A 25,495-nucleotide genomic window follows, 5' to 3' on the forward strand; every position below is an offset into this window, starting at 1 on the left:
CTGCTGTTGTCGTCACTTCCGCCCCGGTGGGGAAGTGGCAAAGGCCGAGGACTTGGGAGGTGGGGAACTAGAGGAGGTGGCGGTCCGGAGTCTGGGCGACGGGCGTGACGGGGCTGAAAGGTGGCGGGAGGGGGCCGGGCAGGAGCCGGCGGGAGGGCCAGGCCTCGAGGCCCCCACCCAGGTTTGCCAGAGCCGGCCGCGATTGAGACGGAGGAGGATGATCTCCAGATACACTCGGAAGGCGGTACCGCAGAGCTTGGAGCTGTGAGTGGACTGCTCAGCCATCCCAGCCGCGGCCAGGGGAGGCGAGGTGGGGCGCGGGAGCTGGGGACCCTTCGTGATCAATCTCCCTCGCGCCTTTCCTTTCCCTTCCCGGGCGGGAGAAAGAAAATTTTCTTCGGAATTCTCCTTCCAGCCTTGTCGGAGAGTTTGTCCCTTCTATACCTAACATCTTCAACTAAGGGCGTGTCACCTGTGCTATTCCAGGGCCTGGCCCTATTGGGCTGCCCTTCCCGAACTCAGGCCTCCTAAAGCATTTGTAGTTTCCGCAGTGCTTTATGCCCCACGGTCAATGACCACTGACAACTCAAGAAGATACTAATAGCTGACTGTTACAGTAAAGTTGAATATATCTAGTGCCAGGCACTGTGCAAAGCTGCTTACGTTTATTGGCTCACTTAATTCTGTTCAACAAGGATAGCAGATGGGGATTGTTATTTTGCATTCTACAGATTAAGATCCCAGATTTAAAGATTGTAGCATGCCAAAGATTGGTCAACCAGAAAGTGGTGGGGCTGAGTACAAACCTGGTGTCAGTCTGATTCTGAAGCCTGTGATCACAACCATTACACATACTGCCTCCTCATCTCTACAATTAAGCATCAGAATCTGTAAGGACCCGTTTTGTTTTGAGACTTTAAAGAGCAAGTATTTATATTTCTGTCCCCCCACCCCCACTCCTAGTATTGTAATTTAGTAAGTAGTGATAATGTCACACATGTATTTATGCTTACACTTTCAGTAAGACTTCCACATCTTGATCCTTGTAACAACTCTAAGATAGGTGATTATTTTTCAGAAGCTGCTATGATCTATACGTTACACATTTTAAGATTATATAACCAGTAAGTTTTGAGCTTGGGCTTTTTAACTCCAAATTCCCTCCATCCTTTTCTTCCAATGAGCTATGTAATTTTAGCAACCATACTATTTATTAATAATAACTGTACATGGTAATAACAAGCTTGTTATTTTTCAGTCACATCTGGGTTTCTGGCTAGGCTCTTTTCTGGCTGTGTGACTTTAAGGCAAATGACTAAACTTTTTTATCTTTCATGTCTGTAATATAGGAATAAGACATTATCCAAAAACATATCTAATGTGATGGCACAGAGTTTGACACATTGTTGGTCCTCAGAAAATGGTAATTTCCTAGTGCCTTTCCATCTTTACTTGGTACAATAGCCATACCTATAAAGAAAATCAGTCTAGGATCTCTCCTTGCCTTTCAGAAATTTATTATCTACTAAGTAATGGGATAGCTACACAGTAGCAAGCTTTTTAGAAACTAGGGAGAAGCAAGCCATTTCCTAATAAAGCAAACAGAGCTTAGCTAAAAATTTGCTGTTATAATAAATTCTGATCATTCTGAGAGCAAAATATTATCTTTTATGGAAAAAGTGTTGATAGGCACTTAATGAGCCAGAATTACTTGTGTTCTCTCTTATTAATTTGATACTCCCTAAACCTAACTCTCCCAAAAAGTCTTTGGAGGAGTCAGAGTGATGTAAATAATGAAGATATGAGTATTAAATGCATCTAAAGGACCGTAAATTAAAAGGTATTTTTATTTTAGGTGTTAAAATGATCATTTGCTTTGAAGCAGTGACTTTAGTTTTCTTCCTAACACTTCCAAACTATAAATGTTAAAAAAGAGTCTGGCCCTGGCCGGTTGGCTCAGTGGTAGAGCGTCGGCCTGGCGTGCAGGAGTCCCGGGTTCGATTCCCGGCCAGGGCATACAGGAGAAGCGCCCATCTGCTTCTCCACCCCTCCCCCTCTCCTTCCTCTCTGTCTCTCTCTTCCCCTCCCGCAGCCAAGGCTCCACTGGAGCAAAAGTTTCCCTGGGCGCTGAGGATGGCTCTGTGGCCTCTGCCTCAGGCCCTAGAATGGCTCTGATTGCTGCAGAGCGACGCCCCAGATGGGCAGAGCATTGCCCCCTGGTGGGCATGCCGGGTGGATCCTGGTCGGGCGCATGCGGGAGTCTGTCTGACTGCCTCCCCATTTCCAGCTTCGGAAAAATACCAAAAAAAAAGTCTGGAAAAAGAGTGATTTTCAACATACAGCTTAACATTTTTAATGTCAAATTTCAAACACACATACATAGTAAATATAATGAGCCACCCCTTACCCACATTAAAGTTATCACAAATTTTTTCCTTTAAGTCATTTTTAATTACAGTTGCAGACATTATAAAATTTTAATATATTTTGCTTCATCTATATATATATTTTTGTTCCTCATCTGTGAAATAAGGAAGCAAAACCCCTGATACTATTTATTCCTATATACTTGAGTATGTATCTTTAAAAATTATAGACATTTTCTGTGTAACCACAATGTTGTTATTAAATTTAATATTTCTTTGGTATTATTTAACTGTTACTCCATAATCCACATTCTCTGACAGACTAAAAAATGTATTAAGTTTCTGTTTTGTAGCCGGAGTCCACATTTCTGATCCCTACCACTGTTTCAAAGACAAGCTTTTGGTTGTAGGATCACTGAACAAGAGAAGTACAAATAGCTCTGCACAATTCCATCCCCACCATTTAAGAAATCATTTAAAGTATAGGCTTAGCTGACTGGACCCCTAGGTTTATGTTTGTATACAAAAAGTGGTACAGTTTGCTAAAATCTCAAACTATTCATTTACTCTGAGAATCCTCAGAGCCAGACTACTTGGATTTGTTTTTTTTTTTGTTTTGTTTTGTTTTTTTTAATTTAAAAAAAATTTTTTTTATAAAGATTTTATTTATTCATTATAGAGAGGGGAGGGAGAGAGAGAGAAGGGGGGAGGAGTAGAAAGCATCAACTCCCGTATGTGCCTTGAGGCAAGCCCAGGGTTTTGAACCGGCAACCTCAGCGTTTCCAGATTGACACTTTATCCACTGTGCCACCACAGGCCAGGTGACTACTTGGATTTGAATCCTGGTTCCATCACTTACTGGCCCTATGACCATAAGCAGCGTACTTAATCCATCTGCACCTCAATGTCCTTTCCTGTGAAATAAGAGTATTAAGGATTTATAATAAACATATAAAAGGCCTTGGGAAGACGTCTTGTAAAGAAACCTGTGTAACTTTAACCTATCCTATTTCCTAAATTTATTTGACTAAAGAATAAAAGGAAAATCTACTGGAGATGATTAGGACTGGAATATATAATAATTAACCCCATAGTTTATGCTCATATACATGTTGAACTCTACAGCAGTACTGTCAAATAGAATATAATCCAAGCCACGTATATAATTTTAAATTCCAAGTAGTCACATTAAAGAATTAGTAGATGCCTCTGGCCTCAAAGCAGTGCCCACAGCTCCCCTGCTGTAGGTACCAAACCAGAGGCTGTGACATCCTGAAATGAGAGAAGCTGTGAGGAAAAAAATAGAAACAGGTGAAATTAATTTTTTTATTTTTATTTTGAAATAATTATAGACTCACAGGAAGTTACAGTAGTAATACATGGAGTCCCATGAACAATTCCCCCAGCTTTGCCCAATGATGACATGTTATAGTAGGTTTTAAAGCCTGGAAACTGACATTGGTACAATACTGCTAACTAGACTATAGACTTTAATTCACTTTTCACCAGTTTTTATATCCATTCTTTTGTGTGTGTGTATGTGTGTGTGTGTGTGTACATACAAAGTTCTGTGCAGTTTGGTCTCATATACAAATTTGTGTAACCACCAGTAAAATCAAGATAGAGAGGAATTTCATCACCACCAAGGAACTGTCTTGTGTGCCTTTTCTACTCACATCCACTCCTCTCTCCATCTCCTGATAACCTCTAATCTTTTCTTTCCCTCTATAGTTTTGTCATTTTTTAATGTTATATAAATGGAATCATATAGTATGTAACCTTTTGAGATTGGCTTTTTTCACTAAGCGTGATACCCTTGTAATCCATCCAAGTTGTTGCATGTGTCAATAGTTCACTCCTTTTCTTTTTTTTCTGGATCATATTCCATTGTGTGTATATACCAGAGTTTAACCCTTCACCCATCAAAAGACATTTCACTTATTTCCAGTTTTATTAAAATGATGCTCAAGATTACAATGGCTAGGTCTTACAGTAAATGCATGTGTTTAATTTTATAGAAAAACCAAAACTTCAAGAGTGGGTCTACCATTTTACATTCCCACCAGCAATATATGAGACATCCACTTTCTCCATATCCTTCCTGCATTTTGTGTTATGACCATATTTTATTTTAGCTATTCTAATAGTTGCGTGGTTATTATACCTTATTATATTTTTTATTTGCAGTGAAGTTAGTATTAAGAATACATTTTGTTTAACTCAACATATCCAAAACATTATCACTTTAACATAATCAAGGCAAAATAATTAGTGAAATACTGCACATTCTTGTACTAAGACTTCAAAGTCTTGTGTATTTTAGTATTAAAATGCATCTGTGTAGCCTGACCAGGTGGTGGCGCAGTGGATAGAGCGTCGGACTGGGATGTGGAAGGACCCAGGTTCGAGACCCCGAGGTCGCCAGCTTGAGCACGGGCTCATCTGGCTTGAGCAAAGAGCTCACCAGCTTGGACCCAAGGTCGCTGGCTCCAGCAGGGGGTTACTCGGGCTGCTGAAGGCCCGCGGTCAAGGCACATGTGAGAAAGCAATCAATGAACAACTAAGAAGTCGCAACGCGCAACGAGAAACTGATGATTGATGCTTCTCATCTCTCTCCGTTCCTGTCTGTCTGTCCCTGTCTATCTCTGCCTCTGTAAAAAAAACAAAACAAAACAAAACAAAAAAATGCATCTGTGCATCTCATTTCTGACCAACCACATTTTAACTACTAGTGACTAATGTATTGGACAATGCAGTTCTAGAGCAGCAAGAAGTAGGTGACTAACTTCTAGACTAAATTTCTTAAAAGTATATTTTTGTTTAAAGGAAATACAACTTTCTTTTTATCCTTCACAGGAAAGGAATAACAAAATGTGCTCTTAATCATCCCCTTCCAGAGCAGGTGGATGAAATTTCCTCTACCAACGATAGCCATGAAAAAGACACAAGTTCCCAAAGGTATAACACAGAGTGTACTTATTTACTTTTATACTTGATAACGGCAAGGGTTTTATTTTTTAGTCTAAGCTTGGTATCAAGTCTTGTATTAATGAAACAAAACCAATTTTACCCCTTTCATTACTATTTATTTTCAATCTGGAACAGCAAATAGGAAAGATCATACTTATTTTTACAACCTTTGAAAAGCAGTATTATAAAGTAGTTAAAAGTATAGACTCAGAAGGAGTTCAGCAGATGTGATTTTTAATCCTGGTCTGTCAGTTATTAGCTGAATACTAGTGCAAGTTACTTACGTGATAATTGTATCTCTTAAAGGCGATGTGAATATAAATTAGATAAAGTATGCAAAACTTGGCACAATGCTTGGCGAATAATAAATGCTGGGTAAATGTTAGCTACTTGCATTTTTTAAGAAAGAGAACAAAGGAGACTATAACTTCAAAGAGGATTCTGAGAAACAATGTGGTATAGAAAAAATTAGTCATAAAACTTAGTTTCAAAACCTGGAACTAAATTTCAGATTCTTTGCTTTAAAATGGGTTTGAGTTCTGCACCACCAGGTGGTTGTGAGAATAAAATGGGATTAATATTTGTAGAAGTGCTGGGTAAACCGAAAGTGCCATACAAGTTCAGATATTAATAATATTTCTGAAATGTCCAGTTGTCAGAGGTACATGTTATAGGTGGAATGTTAAAGTATTCATTATAACCTGTAACTAGAATTCTGTACAATGACTGCCATCAATTCTATAGGAACTAGTGAGGACTTTTTTATGATGCTTAAATATTGAGTTCTTCATTGATTTTTGCTTCTTTGGATATATATTTGTACATATGATTATCACCTAATTCCTGAATAGTTAATGTTGCAGAAACTTGAAGAAATATAAGAATTTTTCCATTTTCTCTCCTCCTTCCAAATTCTGCATTTAGTGAATCTGATTCCACACAAGAATCATCTTTTACATCAGCTGACACTGGAAATTCAAGTTCTGCTTTTCCAAGTTATACAGGCACAGGGATCTCTACTGAAGGCAGCTCGGACTTCTCCTGGGATATGGTGTGAGTTGTATGTTACTGGTCTGATGGAGCACTTGGGAGATTATTCTGGGAGTTAGGATTTGTCAGTATTTTTCATTCCTTCACTCTCCTGCATTGTTTCTTTACATTTTAATACTTAAGTTTACTACACTTTATAACATTTATAAAGAAGCATCAGTCTTCACCCTCTCAGTATTTGATTTTTTTATAGATATAGCAGTTGATTTTTAGATATGCTTACTTAGTGTTTGACTTAAACAGTTGTGGGTTAGTTTGGATCAGGGCCCAGAACTTACTCCTTTTGCTGTGCTCTGTTCACTAATGCTGCTTTCCACCAATGTAACACTAATATCACTTTGTTTAAACTGTTTTTGAAAGTTTATTATTAAGCCATTATACACTGGGAAAATGTTCATGATATATTGTTAAATGAAAAAAAAAACAGGTTAAAAAATTTTTATGGTTCTAATTTTATTTTACAAATACTTTTCTTATATGTATTAGAAAAAGGACTTAAAGACAAATTTTATACATGTCTATCACCTTGACACAATAGGTATTTTTATTTCTGTATCCTTTTTCAATCTATGTTTAATTTGGCCTAGCTATAATTATGGTGTACATATAATATTATGCTCTATTTTTTCACTAAATATGATTTTATAAGTACTTTTCCACAATACTGACTTTATACTATATTGTTGTTAGCAATCTGCTTTCCTCACAACAAACCTGCTAATTGTTAAAACCTGTTATTGCCTTACCAGTCAGTGGCACAGTGGATAGAGTGTGGGACTGGGACGCAGAGGACTCAGGTTCGAAACCCTGAGGTTTTTTGGGCTCATTCAGCTTGAACATGGGCTCACCAGCTTGAGCGTGGGGTCACTGGCTTGAGCTGAGATCATAGACATGACTCCGTGGTCGCTAGCTTGAGTTCAAGATCTCGCTGACGTGAGCAAGGGGTCACTCGGTCTGTTGGAGCCGCACCCCTGATCAAGGCATCTAGGAACCGTGAACAACTAAGATGCTGCAGTGAAGAATTGATGCTTCTCATCTCTCTCTCTTCCTGTCTGTCTGTCTCTCTCGCTAAAAGAAACAAACAAAACTCTAAGGAAGATGACAGGATGCTGAAATAGAACATTAAAAGGGCAGTCATTTTTTTTGTGATTTCAATAGTCTATTCAAGTTTTAAGTGATGTTAATTACAACATTTGAAAGGGAAGATCTAATTCCACACAAAATCGAAGACTCTAAAATGTACCTATTAAACTACTAAAAAATTAACTGAGTATTGAGAGTATAACAGAAATCTAATTTATGTCCCAAGTAGTGTAGCCATGTTGTTACAGTCACAGAGACTCTTCCCAGTTTGCAGCTGGAGCTCTTAGAAGCTATTTCATATTCTGGTGCAAGGGCAAAAAACCACCACCTGAGAGAGAATTAAGTCCTGAATTATCAGCTTTATCACGTCCACCTTCTCCACTCCAAAATATCACAAAAGAAACAACTACCACACTCTACTTTTTGTGTAAAAGAGGTGATGGATGGGGGGGTGAAACAAGTCATGAAGATAGGTCTTAAAAAGTCCCTTCAGGCCTGACCTGTGGTGGCGCAGTGGGCTAAAGCGTCGACCTGGAACACTGAGGTCGCCGGTTCGAAACCTTGGGCTTGCCTGGTCAAGGCACATGTGGGAGTTGATGCTTCCTGCTCCTCCCCCCTTCTCTCTCTCTCTCTCTCTCACTCCTCTCTCTCTAAAAATCAATAAATAAAATATTTAAAAAAAAAAAAGTCCCTTCAGATGAGTTTGTACACACCATCAGTGAGCCTCTCATTTAGGGTAGGAAATCAAGGTTCAGTTCTCAAGAAGGCACAATGTCATTCATTTAAGCAAAACAAATTTTCAAAGTGCTTACAAATCATCAGCTTCAACTTACAGCTATTTCTAGGTAAAAAAGAAACCTGACATTTCTAGAGGGACTACCAAGTTCCAGTAAGGGGGATTTACTTTAGATAGGGTTATCAAGTAGAGGAGATCTGAGACTTGGAGATTCAGGAGTTAGCCATGTGAAGAGTAAGGCAAAGAGCTTTCCAGATAGGTAACCAACAGCAGATGCAAAAGCCTTAAAGAAAAAGAGCTTCATGTGTCCAAGGGTAAGTGTTTGGTATGTTACTGGAACTGAATAACATAATTGTTCAGTGTGATTGAAGAGTAGCATACCAGGAGAGAAAAGCACAAATGATATTGGTAGGCACGACTAGAATCATTAGGCATTGTAGACCATGGTAAAGAATTTAAATTTTATCCTAAGGGAATGACTGAATTAATTTGGTGACTTACTGTGAGGTTTAAGGTACTGACTATGTAGTTCCATTAGTTGTTTCAGTTTTATTATTTTTTAAATATTATATTTATTGATTTTATAGAGAGAGGAGAAAGAGGTGGGGGAGCGGGAAGTATATAGTTGCTTCAATTTAGTTATTTGTAGGTGCTTGTTGCTTGTCATATGTGCCTTGACCAGGCAGGTGCAGGGTTTCAAACTGATGACCTCAGCATTCCAGGTCAGCACCCTATATACTGTGCCACCACAGGCCAGGCAGTTGTTTCAATGTTATAATTAGTGGATGCCGGGGACTGTGCTAGGTACTTTCTAGAGTATATTATAATTTCTTTGTAAGTTATGAATGTCACACAAATGTTTCCTATTATCTTGCTTTCCTTTGGTATTTACTGTTTAACAGATTTTTAAAAATATTTAAATATAACCATCTCTATTGAGCTTCATTTTTTTACTAGTCAGGATTTTCTCTTTAGAAAGAGAATATTAGAATATTCTTCATAGCTTTTTAGCAGAACTTTATATATTTAGTTTTTTAACTCATGAAACATTTTTACAATACGTAGATGGTGTAAAGTATGAATTAAGTTCTTACTCTATTAAAACTTTTTAACCATTTTTCTACATATGATTTAATATCATATAGTTTTCATAGTTAAAAATCTACCAGTGTTCACTAAATAACGTATTATTTAATATTTGTGTGCTCTTTACTCTTAAATAAATTTTATAAAGTATTCATCAGGGATTTAATTGGTATTGCATTATAACTTCATATTAAATTAGAGAAAGTATAGAGAGAACTAAAATTTATTGACTATTTAGTAGATGTCAGGCACTGTACTAAATACTTTATATACACATTTCAATAATGTTATCTTTTTTTTTTTTAGATTTTACACTGGTCCCTCATCTATTGCAGGGGTTAGGTTTGAGAACACCCTGCGATAGGCAAAAATCCATGAAGTGATGACCTTATATTTATTTTATTATTTATATATATATATATGTATTAAGGCTTTATAAACCCTCCCCACACTCTTATAAACACTTCCTATACTCTTAAACCTAAGTAATTTTGACAACATATAAAATTCTATATGGGTACTCACCAGTGAATATACAGTAATATTCTTTTAATATGTTTTAATTTATATATTTTACATTTTTATATTGTTTTCAATTTTTTAGGCTAGAAAATGCTTATTTTACTGCAAAAATAATTAAAATAATAAATACATAAAAACACCTATATGCTGCAAAGTCCCACAACATAGCAAAAAATCCATGATACAGCCTGACCAGGCGGTGGCGCAGTGGATTGAGTGTCGGACTGGGATGCGGAAGGACCCAGGTTCAAAACCCCAAGGTTGCCAGCTTGAGCGCGGGCTCATCTGGCTTGAGAAAAAGCTCACCAGCTTGGACCCAAGGTCACTGGCTCCAGCAAGGGGTTACTCGGTCTGCTGAAGGCCTGCAGTCATTGCACATATGAGGAAGCAATCAATGAACAACTAAGGTGTCGCAACGAAAAACTGATGATTGATGCTTCTCATCTCTCTCCCTTCCTGTCTGTCTGTCCCTATCTATCCCTCTATCTGACTCTCTCTGTCCCTGTAAAAATAAATTAATTAATTTAAAAAATCCATAATACAAAATTAGATTTAAACAATTTTAAAATCCATGATACAGTGAGACCATGAAAAGTGAACTGCGATATGGCGAAGGACTGTATTTTATTTTATTGCTTTTACAGAGCTGGGGGGGGGGGGGGGAGAAGTATGAACTGATAGTTGCTTCACTCTAGCTGTTCATTAGTTGCTTGTCGTATATGCCTTGACTGGGCCAAGTGCAAGGTTTTTTGGGGTTTTTTTTTTTTTTTTTACAGAGACAGAGAGTCAGATAGGGACAGACAGGCAGGAACGGAGAGAGATGAGAAGCATCAATCATCAGTTTTTTTGTTGCGACACCTTAGTTCATTGATTGCTTTCTCATATGTGCCTTGACTGTGGGCTTTCAGCAGACCGAGTAACCCCTTGCTGGAGCCAGTGACTTTGGATCCAAGCTGGTGAGCTTTGCTCAAATCAGATGAGCACACGCTCAAACTAGTGACCTCGGAGTCTCGAACCTGGGTCTTCCACATCCTAGTCCGACGCACTATCCACTGCACCACCACCTGGTCAGGCAAGCACAGGGTTTTGAACAGGTAACCTTACCATTCATTCAGGCTGACCCTCTCCATCCACTACACCACCACAGGCTGGCCAGTAATTTATCATCTTAACTGAACTTAATATTCTAACAGAAATATAGTTTTTATTTAGATGTTCCATTAGTCCTGTTTACCATTTTATCATTTAATTTTTATTTTAAGTTACAATTGATATTAAAGTTGAATTTGGTATTTAATTATACATTTTACTTTTGAATTGTCTTAGTTTTTTTGAGCTATCTCTGGTCTGTAGGAGTATAGTTTTCTGTCCCAATTTAATGGGCTTCTTTGCTAAATACATTTACTATTTATAATCATTCTGGAGTTTATATCCTCAGATTTAATTCTTTTGATATATGATAATTTAAAAATTTAAGTTAATATAATGATATGAAGGAAGACATTTCTTTTTTATTCTACTTATATCTATTATTTAACATTTAATATCCAACTATCATAAAAATAACTAACCCAAGTGTGTGTGTGTGTTAGAGAGAGAGACAGAGAGAGGGACAGATAGGGACAGACAGGCAGGAAGAGAGAGAGATGAGAAGCATCAATTCTCAGTTGTGGCTCCTTAGTCAACGTTGTTGTTCATTTATTGCTTTCTCATATTTGCCTTGATGGGGTTGGGGGGTGTACAGCAGAGCAAGTGACCCCTTGTTTAAGCCAGCAACCTTGGGCTTCAAGCCAGCGACCACGGGGTCATGTCTACAATACCACACTCAAGCCAGTGACCCCTTGCCCAAGCTGGTGAGCCCGCGCTCAACCCAGCAACCTTGGGGTTTCGGACCTGGGTCCTCAGCGTCCCAGTCTGACGCTCTATCCACTGCACCACTGCCTGGTCAGGCTAACCCAATTATTTTCTATTTTAGTTTTATATGGTTTGGGTTGATTTTTAAAAAATAATCAGGTATGGTTTATTGTTATGTTTAACTTCAGTGATTCAAAGGAAAAAATATGATCAAACCAAATAGATTCTGAAATGGTATTTGATAAAATTTAGAAACCATTTCTTATAAAAATTCTCACTAACACAGGAGAAGGAAACCCTTAAAACCTGATAATGACTATTTGCCAGCTGAATAGCAAATATCAACTTAAATGGCAAAACATATAGGAATTCTTTATACCAAATTTGATTCCTTTGCTACGTTTGTAAATATTATATATTTTACATAAAGTTTGTTGTTATACACTCTTATTAGTGCCATTTTTTTCACTTAATGTATTTTGAAGCATATTCATATTATAAAAAATTCTTTGTTTTTTAATGGTCGCACAGCCATTGTTACAAAAAAAAAGGAAGCCCACTGCATTTATATCTTGTACATATGTTATTTTACATAAAGGTGAATATATCTGAGGATACATTTCTAGAGGTGAAATTGCTGGTGAAAAGCAGCTTTTGTAATTTTGAAAGCTATTGCCAAATTGACCTCTGTAGAAATTATTCCAATCCACTGTCTCATCGGCAACATATGGAAGGACCTGTTTTCCTACACTGTTGACCAAAACAGTGAATTATAAAACTTTTTAATCTTTGCAAGACTTTGAAGTTTAATAAAAAGCTATTCTGCCTGAGCAGGCAGTGGCACAGTAGATAGAGCGTCGGACTGGGATGCAGAGGACCCAGGTTTAAGACCCCAAGGTTACCAGCTTGAGCATGGGTTCACCTGGTTTGAGCAAAAAGCTCACCAGCTTGGACCCAAGGTCGCTGGCTCGAGCAAGGGGTTACTCAGTCTGCTGAAGGCCCACGGTCAAGGCATATATGAGAAAGCAATCAATGAACAACTAAGGTCTCGTAACGAAAAACTAATGATTAATGCTTCACATCTCTCTCCGTTCCTATCTGTCTGTCCCTGTCTATCCCTCTCTCTGACTCTCTTTGTCCCTGTAAAAATAATAATAATAATAAAAGCTATTCTGACCTCTGTCACCAGTTTTACTTGTCTTTCATATAAATGGAATCATACAGTATGTAATCTTTGAATCTGTCTGGCTTCTTTTGCTCAGCATTGTATTTGGAGAGTCTGTACATGATGTCTCTTTTTGTAGTCTGTGAATTGCCTATTTATATTTAATACTCATTTATTTTTTTACTTACTGTTTTCATATTAAATTAGTAGGAGTTCTTTATCTTTTTGATTAGGGGTAGGTGTCCTTTCTGTGTAAAGGGCTAGATGGTAAATATTTTAGGTTTTGCCAGCTCTGTCAAGACCCTCAACTCTGTCACTGTAACGAGAAGGCAGCATTAGACAATGTGTAAATAAATGGGAATGACTGTGTTCCAATAAAACTTTATTTATAAAAAAGCCGTCCCATTGGCCATACTGTATTCAATATACTTATGCCTGACCAGGTGGTGGCGCAGTGGATAGAGCGTCGGACTGGGATGCAGAGGGCCCAGGTTCGAGACCCCGAGGTCGCCAGCTTGAGCTCGGGCCCATCTGGCTTGAGCAAAAGCCCACCAGCTTGAGCCCAAGGTCGCTGGCTCCAGCAAGGGGTTGCTCGGTCTGCTGAAGGCCCATGGTCAGGGCACATATGAGAGGGCAATCGATGAACAACTAAGGTGTTGCAACGTGCAATGAAAGGCTAATGATTGGTGCTTCTCATCTCTCTCCGTTCCTGTCTGTCTGTCCCTGTCTGTCCCTCTCTCTGACTCACACTCTGTCTCTGTAAAAAATAAGAAAATTAAAAAAAACCAATATACTTATGACAGAGACTATTAGATACCTATATTATATCTACTCTCTCTATAAAACCATAGAATTTTGGGTATCGTATCCAGTTGAAGATTTCCTAGCTTCTGTTACAAGTAGGGGTAGCTAATGAATTGTACACAAAACTAAGAGATGGGGCTTTCTTGAATGCCATTTTTTCCATTTATCCCTGTTTTCTTAATTCCGGCCTGGAGCATGGCACTATGGCTAAAGGTACAGCAGCCATCTTGGACCATGAAGCATCACTGATGAGGGAAATGATAGGAAAAATTAAGTACTTGATATCAGTGGAGCCACTATATCAGCTTTTTAATGCCTACCATGAAACTAATATTTTTATTGAGAGAAAAATAAACTTTTTTCTTATTAAACTACTGTTATTGCTTTTGTTTAAATTAAATACAGTTAATCACTGATTCACTCATCCTTTGTTAAATGTATTGTAAATGTCTTTTTCTGGTATGTGGTTTTTAATACTTTCACAATTTTCACATTTAGGTCTTTAATCTACCTGGAATTATTTTTTTGTATATGGTATATAGCAGGAACATAATTTTAATTTTTTCATATGAATAATTAATTGTTTTAGCATTATTTACTACCTAAGCAGGGGCTTCTCTGGTATTTTAGGTGTGGTTATTATACAAAAATGCCCCATGTTTAGCAAAGTATTTAATATCCATGATCCCTTTCTATTAAACACTTATAACACCTGTTAGTCATTGTGATCACTAAATGTCCACACCTACATTTCTAACTTCTGCTATAAAAGGTATTATCATATCCTGTAGAATTATTACATTCTTTCCACACTGATCTGCTATGCTCCCTCTGTTACAGATTAAGTGTTAAAATATGAAAGGGTCTGATTTTTGGAATTTCTAAACTGTTCTATCCTAAAAACCATGCTAATATAACTGATTTCAATTGAACTATAGCTTTATAATCATATTTGGTAGGGAAGTCGAACTGCATTGTTCATAACTGTCTTGGCCAAGCCTTTTCATATGTTAGAATCTGATTGTTAAATTGCATCGGTTAATTTGGAGAGGACTGCCATCTTTATGATACTCCTATTTGTGGTTTATCCACATATATATTTTAATAAATATATATTTTATTAAATATATTTTAATAAATTTTTATCATTTTACTCATAAAGGTAATGTACCTTTGTTGAAGATTTTATTCCAAGGTACTAGGTATGGTATAATATTTAAAATTCTGTATTTGGCCTGACCTGTGGTGGCGTAGTGGATAAAGCGTTGACCTGGAAATGCTGAGGTCGCCGGTTCAAAACCCTGGGCTTGCACATATGGGAGTTGATGCTTCCTGCTCCTCCCCCTTCTCTCTCTCTGTTTCTCTCTCTCTCTCCCTCTCTCTCTCTCCTTTCTAAAATGAATAAATAAAATTAAAAAAAAAAAATTTAAAAAAAAAAGGTCTAAAAAAAAAAACAACAACAAAAAAGTGAAAATAAAAACAAACACCTACCATTTATTAAAAAAAAAATAAAAATAAAATAAAATTCTGTATTTAATCTATTTGTTGCTGCTGTATAGGTGTGTGTAGAGTATCTGGTGCTTTTTAAAGGAGCTGAGATCTAGGATATTGTTGGTTTCTGCATGACTTTCTTGTTTTTTTTTTAAATGTGTATTGTATTGATTTGAGAGAGAGAGAAGGGAGAGAGGGAGAGAGAGACAGGAACATTGATCTGCTCCTGTGCATATGCTGACTGGGGATGGAACCGGTAATCTCTGTGCTTTGGGATGATGCTGTAGCCAACTGAACTATCCAGGCAGGGCTACTTCTGCCGATTTTTTAGGTTAGAAGCCATGAGGGTTGTTTTCTGGTGAGGCCCCTTTTCCTGGCTTTCCGTGTCCTCATATGGCCTTTCTCCTGATCCTGCACACAGGTAGATTTGGTGTCTCTTCCTCTTAAAAGAACACTAGTTTTATCAGATTAAGACCCCATCTTTATGACCTCATTTAACCTTAATTTCCTCCATAGGCTCTATCTGCAAATATAATTACATTGCAGGTTAGGACTTCACCATACAGATTAGGGAAAGATACAGTTCAGTACATAACATTGTTCACCAGGAAGACATAACAATTCTAAGTACACATCTAATAGAGTTTCAACATGTATGAAGAAAAACTGAAAAGACTAAAGCATAGGTGAATCCACAATCATTGGTAAAAATTTTAGTAATAGAACAATTAGAAAATCAGTTAAAATACAAAGATCTGATGCTACTCCTAACAAGTGCAGAGTACATATTCTTCTCAAGTGTCTCTGCAGTGTTCACAAGGACAGACTGTATGGTGAGCCATAAAATGTCTTAATATTTTTAGAAAGATCCAATCTTATACAGTATGTTCTCTGACTACAAAATAATTAAATTAAAAATCAGTAACAATAAGACCTAGAAAAATTCCCCAAATATTTGAAAATTAAATAACACTTTCTTTTTAAATATGTATTTTATTGATTGTAGAGAGAGGAAAGGAGAGAGCGAGAGAGAGACAGGAACATTGATCTGTTCCTGTATGTTCCCTGACCGAGGATCGAACTAACATCCTCTGTGCTTCGGGATGATGCACTAACCAAGGAAAATTAGAGGGTATTTTGAATTATATGACAACAAAAATGCAAAATATCAAACTTTGTGGATGCCACTTAAACTAGTTCTTATAAGGAAGATTATAGTTTAACTACCAATTTTAGAAAAGAAGAAAGCTTTGAAATAAACCAAGTTGTTATCTTAAGATGTTGGAAAAGAAGAATAAATTAAACCCAAAGTAGTAGGCAAGGAATAATTAAGAGCAAAAATCAATGAACTAGAGAACAGATATATAAAAAAGAAAATGGCCTGACCGGGCGGTGGTGCAGTGGATAGAGCGGAAGACCCAGGTTTGAGACACCAAGGACGCCAGCTTGTGCGAGGGCTATCTGGTTTGAGCAAAAGCTCACCAGCTTGAGCCCAAGGTTGCTGGCTCAAGCAACGGGTTACTCGGTCTGCTGAAGGCCCGTGGTCAAGGCACGTATGAGAAAGCAATCAATGAACAATTAAGGTGTTGCAACGTGCAACGAAAAACTAACGCTTGATGCTTCTCATCTCTCCATTCCTATCTGTCTGTCTCTATCCCTCTCTCTGACTCTGTCTCTGTAAAAAAAAAAAAAGAAAGAAAGAAAGAAAAAAAAAAAGAAAATGAACAAATCCAATTGTTGATTCTTTGAAAAGATTAATAATTAATCCCTACCTAACCAGTGGTGGCACAGTGGATTGAGCATTGACCCAGGACACTGAGGGCCCCAGGTCGAAAGCCTGAGATCACTAGCTAGAGTGTGGGCTCTTTGGCTTGAGCACAGGCTTGCCAGCTTGAGTACTAGGTTATGGGCTTGAGCACGGGATCATCTACCTGATCCCATGGTCACCGGCTTGAAGCCCAGTCTCTGGCTTGAGCAAGGGGTCACTAGATCAGCTTGAGCCCCCAGTCACGGCACTTATGAAAAGCAATCAGTTAACAACTAAAGTGAAACAACTATGTGTTGATGCTTCTCACATCTCTCTTTCCCACCTTCCTCTCTCTGTCTCTTAAAAAAAAAGTTAAAAAGCCTCTGGTGATGCTAGTCAAGAAAAGGCAAGAACACCCAAATTATAACTATCAGGAATAAAAGAGGAAACATCACTATAAATCCTAGAGACATTAAAGTAATAATAACAGTATAATACGAACAATTTTATGCCAATGAATTCTGTAACTTAAACAGACAAATCCCTGCAAAATTTGAATAGTTGTAAAACTCTTCAAGAAACTTAACAGCCTGACCAGGCGGTGGTGCACTGCATAGAGCATCGGACTGGGATACAGAGGACCCAGGTTTGAGACCCCGAGGTCGCCAGCTTGAGCGCAGGCTTATCTGGTTTGAGCAAAGCTCACCAGCTTGGACCCAAGGTCGCTGGCTCAAGCAAGGGGTTACTCGGTCTGCTGAAGGCCCACGGTCAAGGCACATATGAGAAAGCAATCAATGAACAACTAAGGTGTCACAACAAAAAAACTGATGATTGATGCTTCTCATCTCTCTCTGATCCTGTCTGTCCCTATCTATCCCTCTCTCTGACTCTCTCTCTGTCTCTGTAAAAAAATAAAAAAGAAAGAAACAAGACAACACTCTCATAGAGAAAGCTCTAGGCCCAGATGGCTTCACTACTGAATTTTATTATATATTTGTGGAAGAAATAATAGTCACACAAAATTTTTCAATAAATAGGAGCTTTTTCAATTCACTTAAGGCCAACATAATATTGATGCCAAAACCTGATAATGGCAATACTATAAAATGAAATTATGAGGTGAGATTTCTAGTATGGCAGAGTGAGTAGTTTGACAAATCCTCTTCCCAAAAGCAAAAATAAAACTGGATAAAATGGTTGAAAGCAACTATTTTCAGGACTCAGAAAACTAAACAAAGGTACATAACAAATAGAGCAGTAGTTTATTCACAAATATCAATAGAACTTTGAGTTAAGAATAGTGAGAGTCCTAGGCCCTGGCCAGTTGGCTCATTGGTAGAGCGTCGGCCTGGCATGCAGAAGTCCTGGGTTTGATTCCTGGCCAGGGCACACAGGAGAAGCACCCATCTGCTTCTCCACCCTTCCCCCTCTTTCCTCTTTGTCTTTCTCTTCCTCTCCCGTAGCCAGGGCTCCATTGGAGCAAAGTTGGCCCGGACACTGAGGATGGTTCCATGGCCTCTGCCTCAGGCGTTAGAATGGCTCTGGTTGCAACAGAGTGACACCCTAGATGGGCAGAGCATCGCCCCCTAGTGGGCATGCCAGGTGGATCCCTGTCGGGTGCATGCGGGAGTCTGTCTGACTGCCTCCCCGTTTCCAACTTCAGAAAAATACAAAAAAAAAAATAGTGAAAGTCTGCTCAACTATGACAGCTCAAGCAGTGAAAACTAGCAGCTTCAGTGCCTTTGGAGTAGAACTTGGATGAACCTTATACCCAACAGTATTGTCAATAACAGTAGCAAATTCAGTGGCACATGAACAAGGAAACAGTAGCTCAGATAGCCTGAGACTTCAGTACTGGTTGGGACAAAAAGTAGATTGGCAGACTATTGAGAAATTTGTCAAGGAGATCTGGGAAATTAGACAGCCATAGGAGGCTCTGATAAACTATCCACATATCCATCAGAGAGGGCCCAAACTATCTATACATCCCTGGCTGACCATGAGTCAACATGCAAATGTAGAGGAGACAGGAAAGGGCCCAGAAATGAAAAGCCAAGGCAAAGGAATCCAAGATGATGGTGGAGTAGGTGGAAGCTACAGTCACTTCCTCCCAAGACCAAACTGGAAATACAACGAAATTATAGAATAATCACACTGAATAACCAACTAAAGACTAGCTGAAAAGTCTTATAACCAAATATTTGTCGAAGATGCCACATCAAGACTGGTAGGAAGGGCGCCTGACCTGAGGTGGCGCAGTGGATAAAGCTTCGACCTGTGTCAGCCAGGAGCCACGGCCAGGGCCAGCATCAGAGCAGCCCAGCCCATGCAGGTTCTCATTGGATTTGGACAGTCGGTAAAGAAACAGCAGAGCCAAAAACTGATGGGCCATTTTCTTTAATTCTAGCTTGCACCCGGCGGGCAAGTAAAAAATACACACTGGGCTCCAAAACCCAATCACATTCAGTGCTCACAAAGCCACTGACTTATCCGAGTTTCCTAGAATCAAAGGTTTCTAGCTCGCCAGCCTTATTTTCCTCAGTTCCCCATCTCCTTCCTTATCCCAGATACAAACTCTGTACAAACTGGCATCTCACTCAGCACTCCACCATCTTGGCTGCTTTTCCTGGCCTCCTCCACGTGGCTGCCTTCCGCTGCTGGCTCTACTTTCTCTGCTCTCTCATGCTAATCTCAGGAACCAAGAGCCCAAGCTCCCACTTCATCTCCATTTTATAGTGTAGAAATCCAAACCCTTAATCCAATATACAAAACAGGGAACTCTCTAATACAAAGTCACCCTCTGAGGCATGATAGGATTGTACCAACCCACATCAAAAATGGGTGGGAAAGGCTTAATCCCAAAACCAAGCCCCAGGCTACAAGGATACTCAACACACATTAATATCACCTGGGCAATGGCCTCTAACAAAGTGAGCATAATACATTTTATCTGCCCAACAACCTGGAATGCTGAGGTCGCTGGTTCAAAACCCTGGGCTAGCCTGGTCCAGGCACATATGGGAGTTGATGCTTCCAGCTCCTCCCCACTTCTCTCTCTCTGTCTCTCCTCTCTCTCTCTCTCTTTGTCTCTCCCTCTCCTCTCTAAAATGAATAAATAAAAAATTAAAAATAAAAGACTGGTAGGAAGGGTGGAGACATGAAAAGTGCTGGCCATGCTCCCTCAGTCAGCAGATGAGGTTCTGGAGGGATATCCCAGGTGCCGGAGGGTCTCCCTGAGAAGTGTGCAGCCCAGAGAACCTGAGCTGGGAAGAGGCACCCACATAACATCTGGCTGTGAAACCAGCAGGGCTCCTGAATGTCAAGGAGGGATGGCAGTCTGCTGGAGACACAGGTACCCTCCTAAAGGGCCACTGCAGAAAATCTCATTTGCAGCCACTCACCCTGGGCTCCAGCGGAGGGAGGGTGGAATAGACTAGAGTTGCATGAAGAGACTGGCATTTGTGCTCTGGTGAGAGAGCTGAAGGGATAGCCACCAGGATCCCTGTGCTGAGTCATTCTCCCTACTACAGTTGCCATCTTTCTCAGGTAGAGTACTCCCCTCCCTTGGGCATTAGCCTGAAGGAAAACAAGAGCCCCACCCTCTGGATTCCCTCTTGCCCCACCCTGCACAGTTTATGCCCTGCTGAGGAGTCAGCTGCTTTAGCCAGTGTGTAGAGGTCTGGGCAGACCCAGGGGGTATCCGTAACTTGAGTTGAGTGGCTTTAGGGTGGGGCCATTCCCCCATTTTCCCATGAACCGACTGGCACTTCCCCCTCATGGGAAATCTGCTAGCCATACCCTTGGGGCTCCAGCAGCCCCGCCTTCCTGACTCCTGGTGACTCCACCCTATCTAAGTCCAGACAAAATTGAGGACAGACTAAGTTGTGTGGCTCTGAGGTGGGGCCACACTTTCCACCTTCCCTAAAGCTGGACCAGCACCTCATGCTCTTCATGGGACATACATTAGCCCCATACTCACAACTCCTGGCAGCAGCACCCTGCTGAGATCTGAATCCTGTCAGAATTTGGAACAGACTTAAGTTCTATGTGGATCTAGGACAGAGGCCATTTGTCCTGTGCACACTGGACCAGTGCAGAACCCCTCCCTCACATGGCTAATTCTTGGTCTGTTTAGGCCTGATAAACTGCTGGCCTCATCCTGACAACTCCCTAAGACCTTGCCCCAACACAAAGGTGTGCAAGCACCTAGTGCGTGGCAACTAGACTTGGTATTCCCTGAGACACTTGCTGGGTGGCCTCAGATCCAGCACTGGCACTGAGTTTGAACTGGTTTCAATCTGGTGAACACCACTGCCCTCTACCTGGTGACTCACTGCGAGCTACCACATACAATTTGAGTACCACTGGAGCTTCTTTCAGGGAATGAGCTTAACAGGTGGCCTGAAGGTAGAGGCAAGCAGAGGTCAATCTCAGGGTTCCTTGGGACTTTTGCTGACCTGCCCTGGGGCCCAGTGCTGGTAAAAAGCTGGCCTTGGTGCACAGCTTGATCCTTCCTGCTCACATCCATGCCCAGCAGAGGCATCCACAAACTGTGGGTCACTTTGTAGCTCCAAATAGGTTGCCTAGGGCCAGTCACAGGTAGTGTCTGACATTGGCCTGGATCAGAGACCCTCCCAAGAGGCCCAGAAACAATACACCCAAAGGTCACTGGCTTGAGCTCAAGGTCGCTGACTTGAGCAAGGGGCCACTAGCTGGGCTTGAGCCCTCACCCCCCAGTCAAGGCACATACAAGAAGCAATCAGTGAACAACTAAAGTGAAGCAGCTACGAGCTGATGCTTCTCATTCACATCCCTCTCTCAAGAAAAGTAATTTAAAAAGGAACTGTCTTATGACCTAGAAATTCCACTTCTGGAAATTCATCAGAATATACCAAAACACTAATTTGAAAGAGTTTATGCACCTATGTTTACTGCAGTGTTATTTACATTAACCAAGATATGGAAGCAGACCCAAATGTGTCCATCAGTACATGAGTGGATAAAAAGAGCTGTGGTACATATACACAATGGAATACTACTTAGCTGTAAAAAAGAAGGAAATCTTACCTTTTGCAACAGCATGAACTGTGAGAGCATCATACTAAGTGAAATAAGCCAGTCAGAGAAAGACAAGTACCATATGATTTCACTCATATGTAGAATATAATGAAAAAAATTAACAAAATGCAAACTAATTCATAGACAGAAAACTGACTCACTGTTAGAGGGGAGAGGGTTTGTAAGGCTGGGTGAAAAAGGTAAAAGGATTAAGCAAATAAAAAACAAAACTCATAGACAGTAAATACATGGTGATTACCAGAGGGAAAGGGGGTGGGGGTAAGGTAAAAGAGGGTAACATGGGAACGAATGTTGATGGAAAGAGACTTCACTTAGGGTGCTAAACACACAATACAATACACTGGTGATATATTATAGAATTGAACACCTGAAACCTATATAATTTATTAACCAATATCACCCCAATAAATTCAATAATAAAATAAAATCTAAATAAAGAAAAGCTAAGGCAGCCATAAAAGTTTCTTGAATTTGACCTCAAACAAAATAAACTTTAAGAAAAAATACTACTAAAAATAAAAAGTCACTTCATAATGATGAAAAGTCCAATTCATTAGGACAGTAAAGCAATTGTAAATGTATACGCATCTAACAACCAAGTCAGAAAGTACATGAAGCAAAATTTGACAGTTGAAATGAGAAAGAGACAATGCAACAATTATAGCCGAAAACTTCAACACCCCACTTCCAATACTTGATAGAAAAACCAGACAGAAAATCAACAAGGCTATTGAATATTTGAACAACACTATCAACCAGCTTGACCTGACATTTCACCCAATGATAGCGAGAATGTATACTCTTCAAACATACATAAAACATATTTGATAAATATAAAAGGATTGAAATTATACAAGGCATGTTCTCCAAGCATGTTGGAATTAAATGAGAAATCAACCACCTAGAGAAATTTGGGTATCTTCTAAAACAGGCATACCTCGGAGATACTTAAGGGTTGATGTCAGAGCACCACAGTAACGGGAATATCACAGTAAAGCGAGTCACATGAATTCTGGGGTTTCCCAGTGCAGAGAAGAGTTATGTTTACACTATACAGTAGTCTTATTAAGTGTGCAATAGCATTATGTCCAAAAATTTACATATCTTAATTTAAAACTACTTTATGACTAAAAGGGAAAAAAAGCTATCATCTGAGTCTGTGGGAAAAGTGGCATTGATGTATTTGCTCAACACCGGCTTGCCACAGACCTTCAATTTATTTAAAAATAAAACAGTATCTGTGAAGAGCAATAAAGTGAACCACAATTAAATGAGGTATGCCTGTATCTGAAAATTAAACAATGCTCTTTTAAATAACTGATGATTTGAAGAAGACATCTACAAGGAAAATTAGAAAATATTTTTAATTAAATGAAGAAAGAAAAGCAAAATATCAAAATTTATATGATGTAACTAAAGTGCTTAGAGAAAAATTAATAGCTTATGTGTCTAGAAAAAAATTCAAGGCCATAGATATAGAGAAGAGACTGGTGTTTGCAAGAAGTGGGGTTAAGGAGTGGGCAGAATGGGTGAAGGGAGTTAAAAGGTACAAACTTCCAGTTATAAAGTAAATAAGTCATGGGGGTGTAATGCACAGTATGGTGACTATAATTAATAATAATGTGTTGCACATATGAAAGTTGCTAAGAGAGTAGCTCTTAAAAGTTTTCATCATAAGAAAAATTGCAGCTGTGGTGATGGATGTTACCTAGACTTATGGTCATTTTGCAATATACTGGTATACAAATATTGAATCATTATGTTGTACACCTGAAACTAATATAATGTTGTATGTCAATTATCCTTCAATTAAAAAAGAAACAATGCCTACAGAAAAAAGTAAGGCATCAAATCAACACATAAGCTTCCACCTTTAGAAGCCAAAAAAAAGAAGAGCAAACTGAATCAAAAATAAACAGAGAGCCTGACCTGTGGTGACACAGTGGATAAAGCGTCGATCTGGAATAGGTCACCGGTTCAAAACCCTGGGCTTGCCTGGTCAAGGCACATATGGGAGTTGATGCTTCCTGCTCCTCCTCCCTTTCTCTCTCTCTCCTCTAAAATGAATGAATAAATAAATAAATAAATTTAAAAAACTTGGCCTGACCTGTGGTGGCGCAGTGGATAAAGCATCGACCTGGAAATGCTGAGGTCGCCGGTTTGAGACCCTGGGCTTGCCTGGTCAAGGCACATATGGCAGTTGATGCTTCCAGCTCCTCCCCCCCTTCTCTCTCTCTGTCTCTTCTCTCTCTCTGTCTGTCTCCCTCTCCTCTCTAAAAAAAATGAATAAAAATTAAAAAAAAAAAACAGAGGAAGGAAAAATAAAGATTAGAATAGAAATTAATAAGATAGGTTCTTTGAAAAAAAGTTAAAAAAGTTTACAAATCTTTAGCTAGTTTGACCAAGGGAAAAAATAGACAAATTAACATGATTAGAAATGAAAGCAGGGACAGGACTACTGACCCTACAGAAAGTAAAAGGACTAAGGAATATAGATATAATAAGCAACTTCATGCCAAGAAATTAGATACCTTAGATATAATGGACAAATTTCTAGAAAGATAAAATTACCAACTGACTCAAAAAGAATTTTTAGCCTGACCAGGCGGTGGTGCAATGAATAGAGCGTTGGACTGGAATGCAGAGGACCCAGGTTCGAGACCTCAAGGTCGCCAGCTTGAGCATGGGCTCATCTGGTTTGTGCAAAAAGCTCACCAGCTTGGATCCAAGCTCGCTGGCTCAAACAAGGGGTCACTCAGTCTGCTGAAGGCCTGCGGTCAAGACACATGAGAAAGCAATCAATGAACAACTAAGGTCTCGCAACGAAAAACTGATGATTGATGCTTCTCATCTCTGTCCATTCCTGTCTATCTGTCCCTGTCTATCCCTCTCTCTGATTCTCTCTCTGTCTCAAAAAAATAAAATAATTAATTTAAAAAGAATTTTTAAAATCCATATAGATCTATAATAATTAAATAAAACTAGTAAAACCTTCCTACAAAGGTATAAGCCCAGGTACAGATGGCATCACTGGTAAATTCCACCAAATATTTAAATAATAAATAACTATTTTTCATAAACTCCAGAAAATAGTGAAAGGAACACATCTCAGCTCATTCTATGAGGCCACTTTATCCTGACACCAAGCCAGATAAAGAATTCTGTAGGTAAAAAAAAATTCTAAGGAATCTGTAAAACAAATAAAACTGACTGACTAATACATGAGTTTCAGAAGCCCAGGAGAATATAAATGAGGGGCTAGGTGAAGCAGGTGAAGGGATTTAAAAGTCCAAATTGGTAGTTTAAAAATAGTCATGGGGAAGTAAAGTACAGCATAGGGAATATAGTCAATAATATTCTAATAACTATGTAGGGTGCCAGGTGGGTAATGGAATTATCAGGGGATCACTTCATAAATTATATAAATGTGTAACCACTATGCTGTATACCTGAAACTACATACTATAAAATACTACTGAATGTCAACTATAATTGAAAATAATAAAAAATAAAATGTATCTAAAGCGAAAAGTAAAATAAAA

The 25,495-nt window shown here is 39.1% G+C and overlaps 1 protein-coding gene across 9 annotated transcripts in view; it reads left to right on the forward strand.

The window, feature by feature from the left end:
* Positions 1–34: 34 nt before the first annotated feature.
* FAM149B1 (family with sequence similarity 149 member B1) overlaps positions 35–25,495 on the forward strand; it is a 103,193-nt gene continuing 77,732 nt past the window's right edge. For 5 of the 9 annotated variants that reach the window (XM_066348838.1, XM_066348839.1, XM_066348844.1 and 2 more), the window contains exons 1-3: positions 35–264; positions 5,223–5,324; positions 6,261–6,387. In XM_066348838.1, coding sequence (XP_066204935.1) covers positions 218–264; positions 5,223–5,324; positions 6,261–6,387 — 276 coding nt within the window. In that variant the 5' untranslated portion in view covers positions 35–217. Of the gene's footprint in view, positions 311–5,222; positions 5,325–6,260; positions 6,390–25,495 lie in introns of those variants that run through there. The other 4 variants (XM_066348845.1, XM_066348843.1, XM_066348847.1 and 1 more) reach the window with 4 other exon arrangements.

The sequence above is a fragment of the Saccopteryx leptura genome, chromosome 9 (assembly GCF_036850995.1).
Source record: "Saccopteryx leptura isolate mSacLep1 chromosome 9, mSacLep1_pri_phased_curated, whole genome shotgun sequence".
Taxonomy (NCBI): domain Eukaryota; kingdom Metazoa; phylum Chordata; class Mammalia; order Chiroptera; family Emballonuridae; genus Saccopteryx; species Saccopteryx leptura.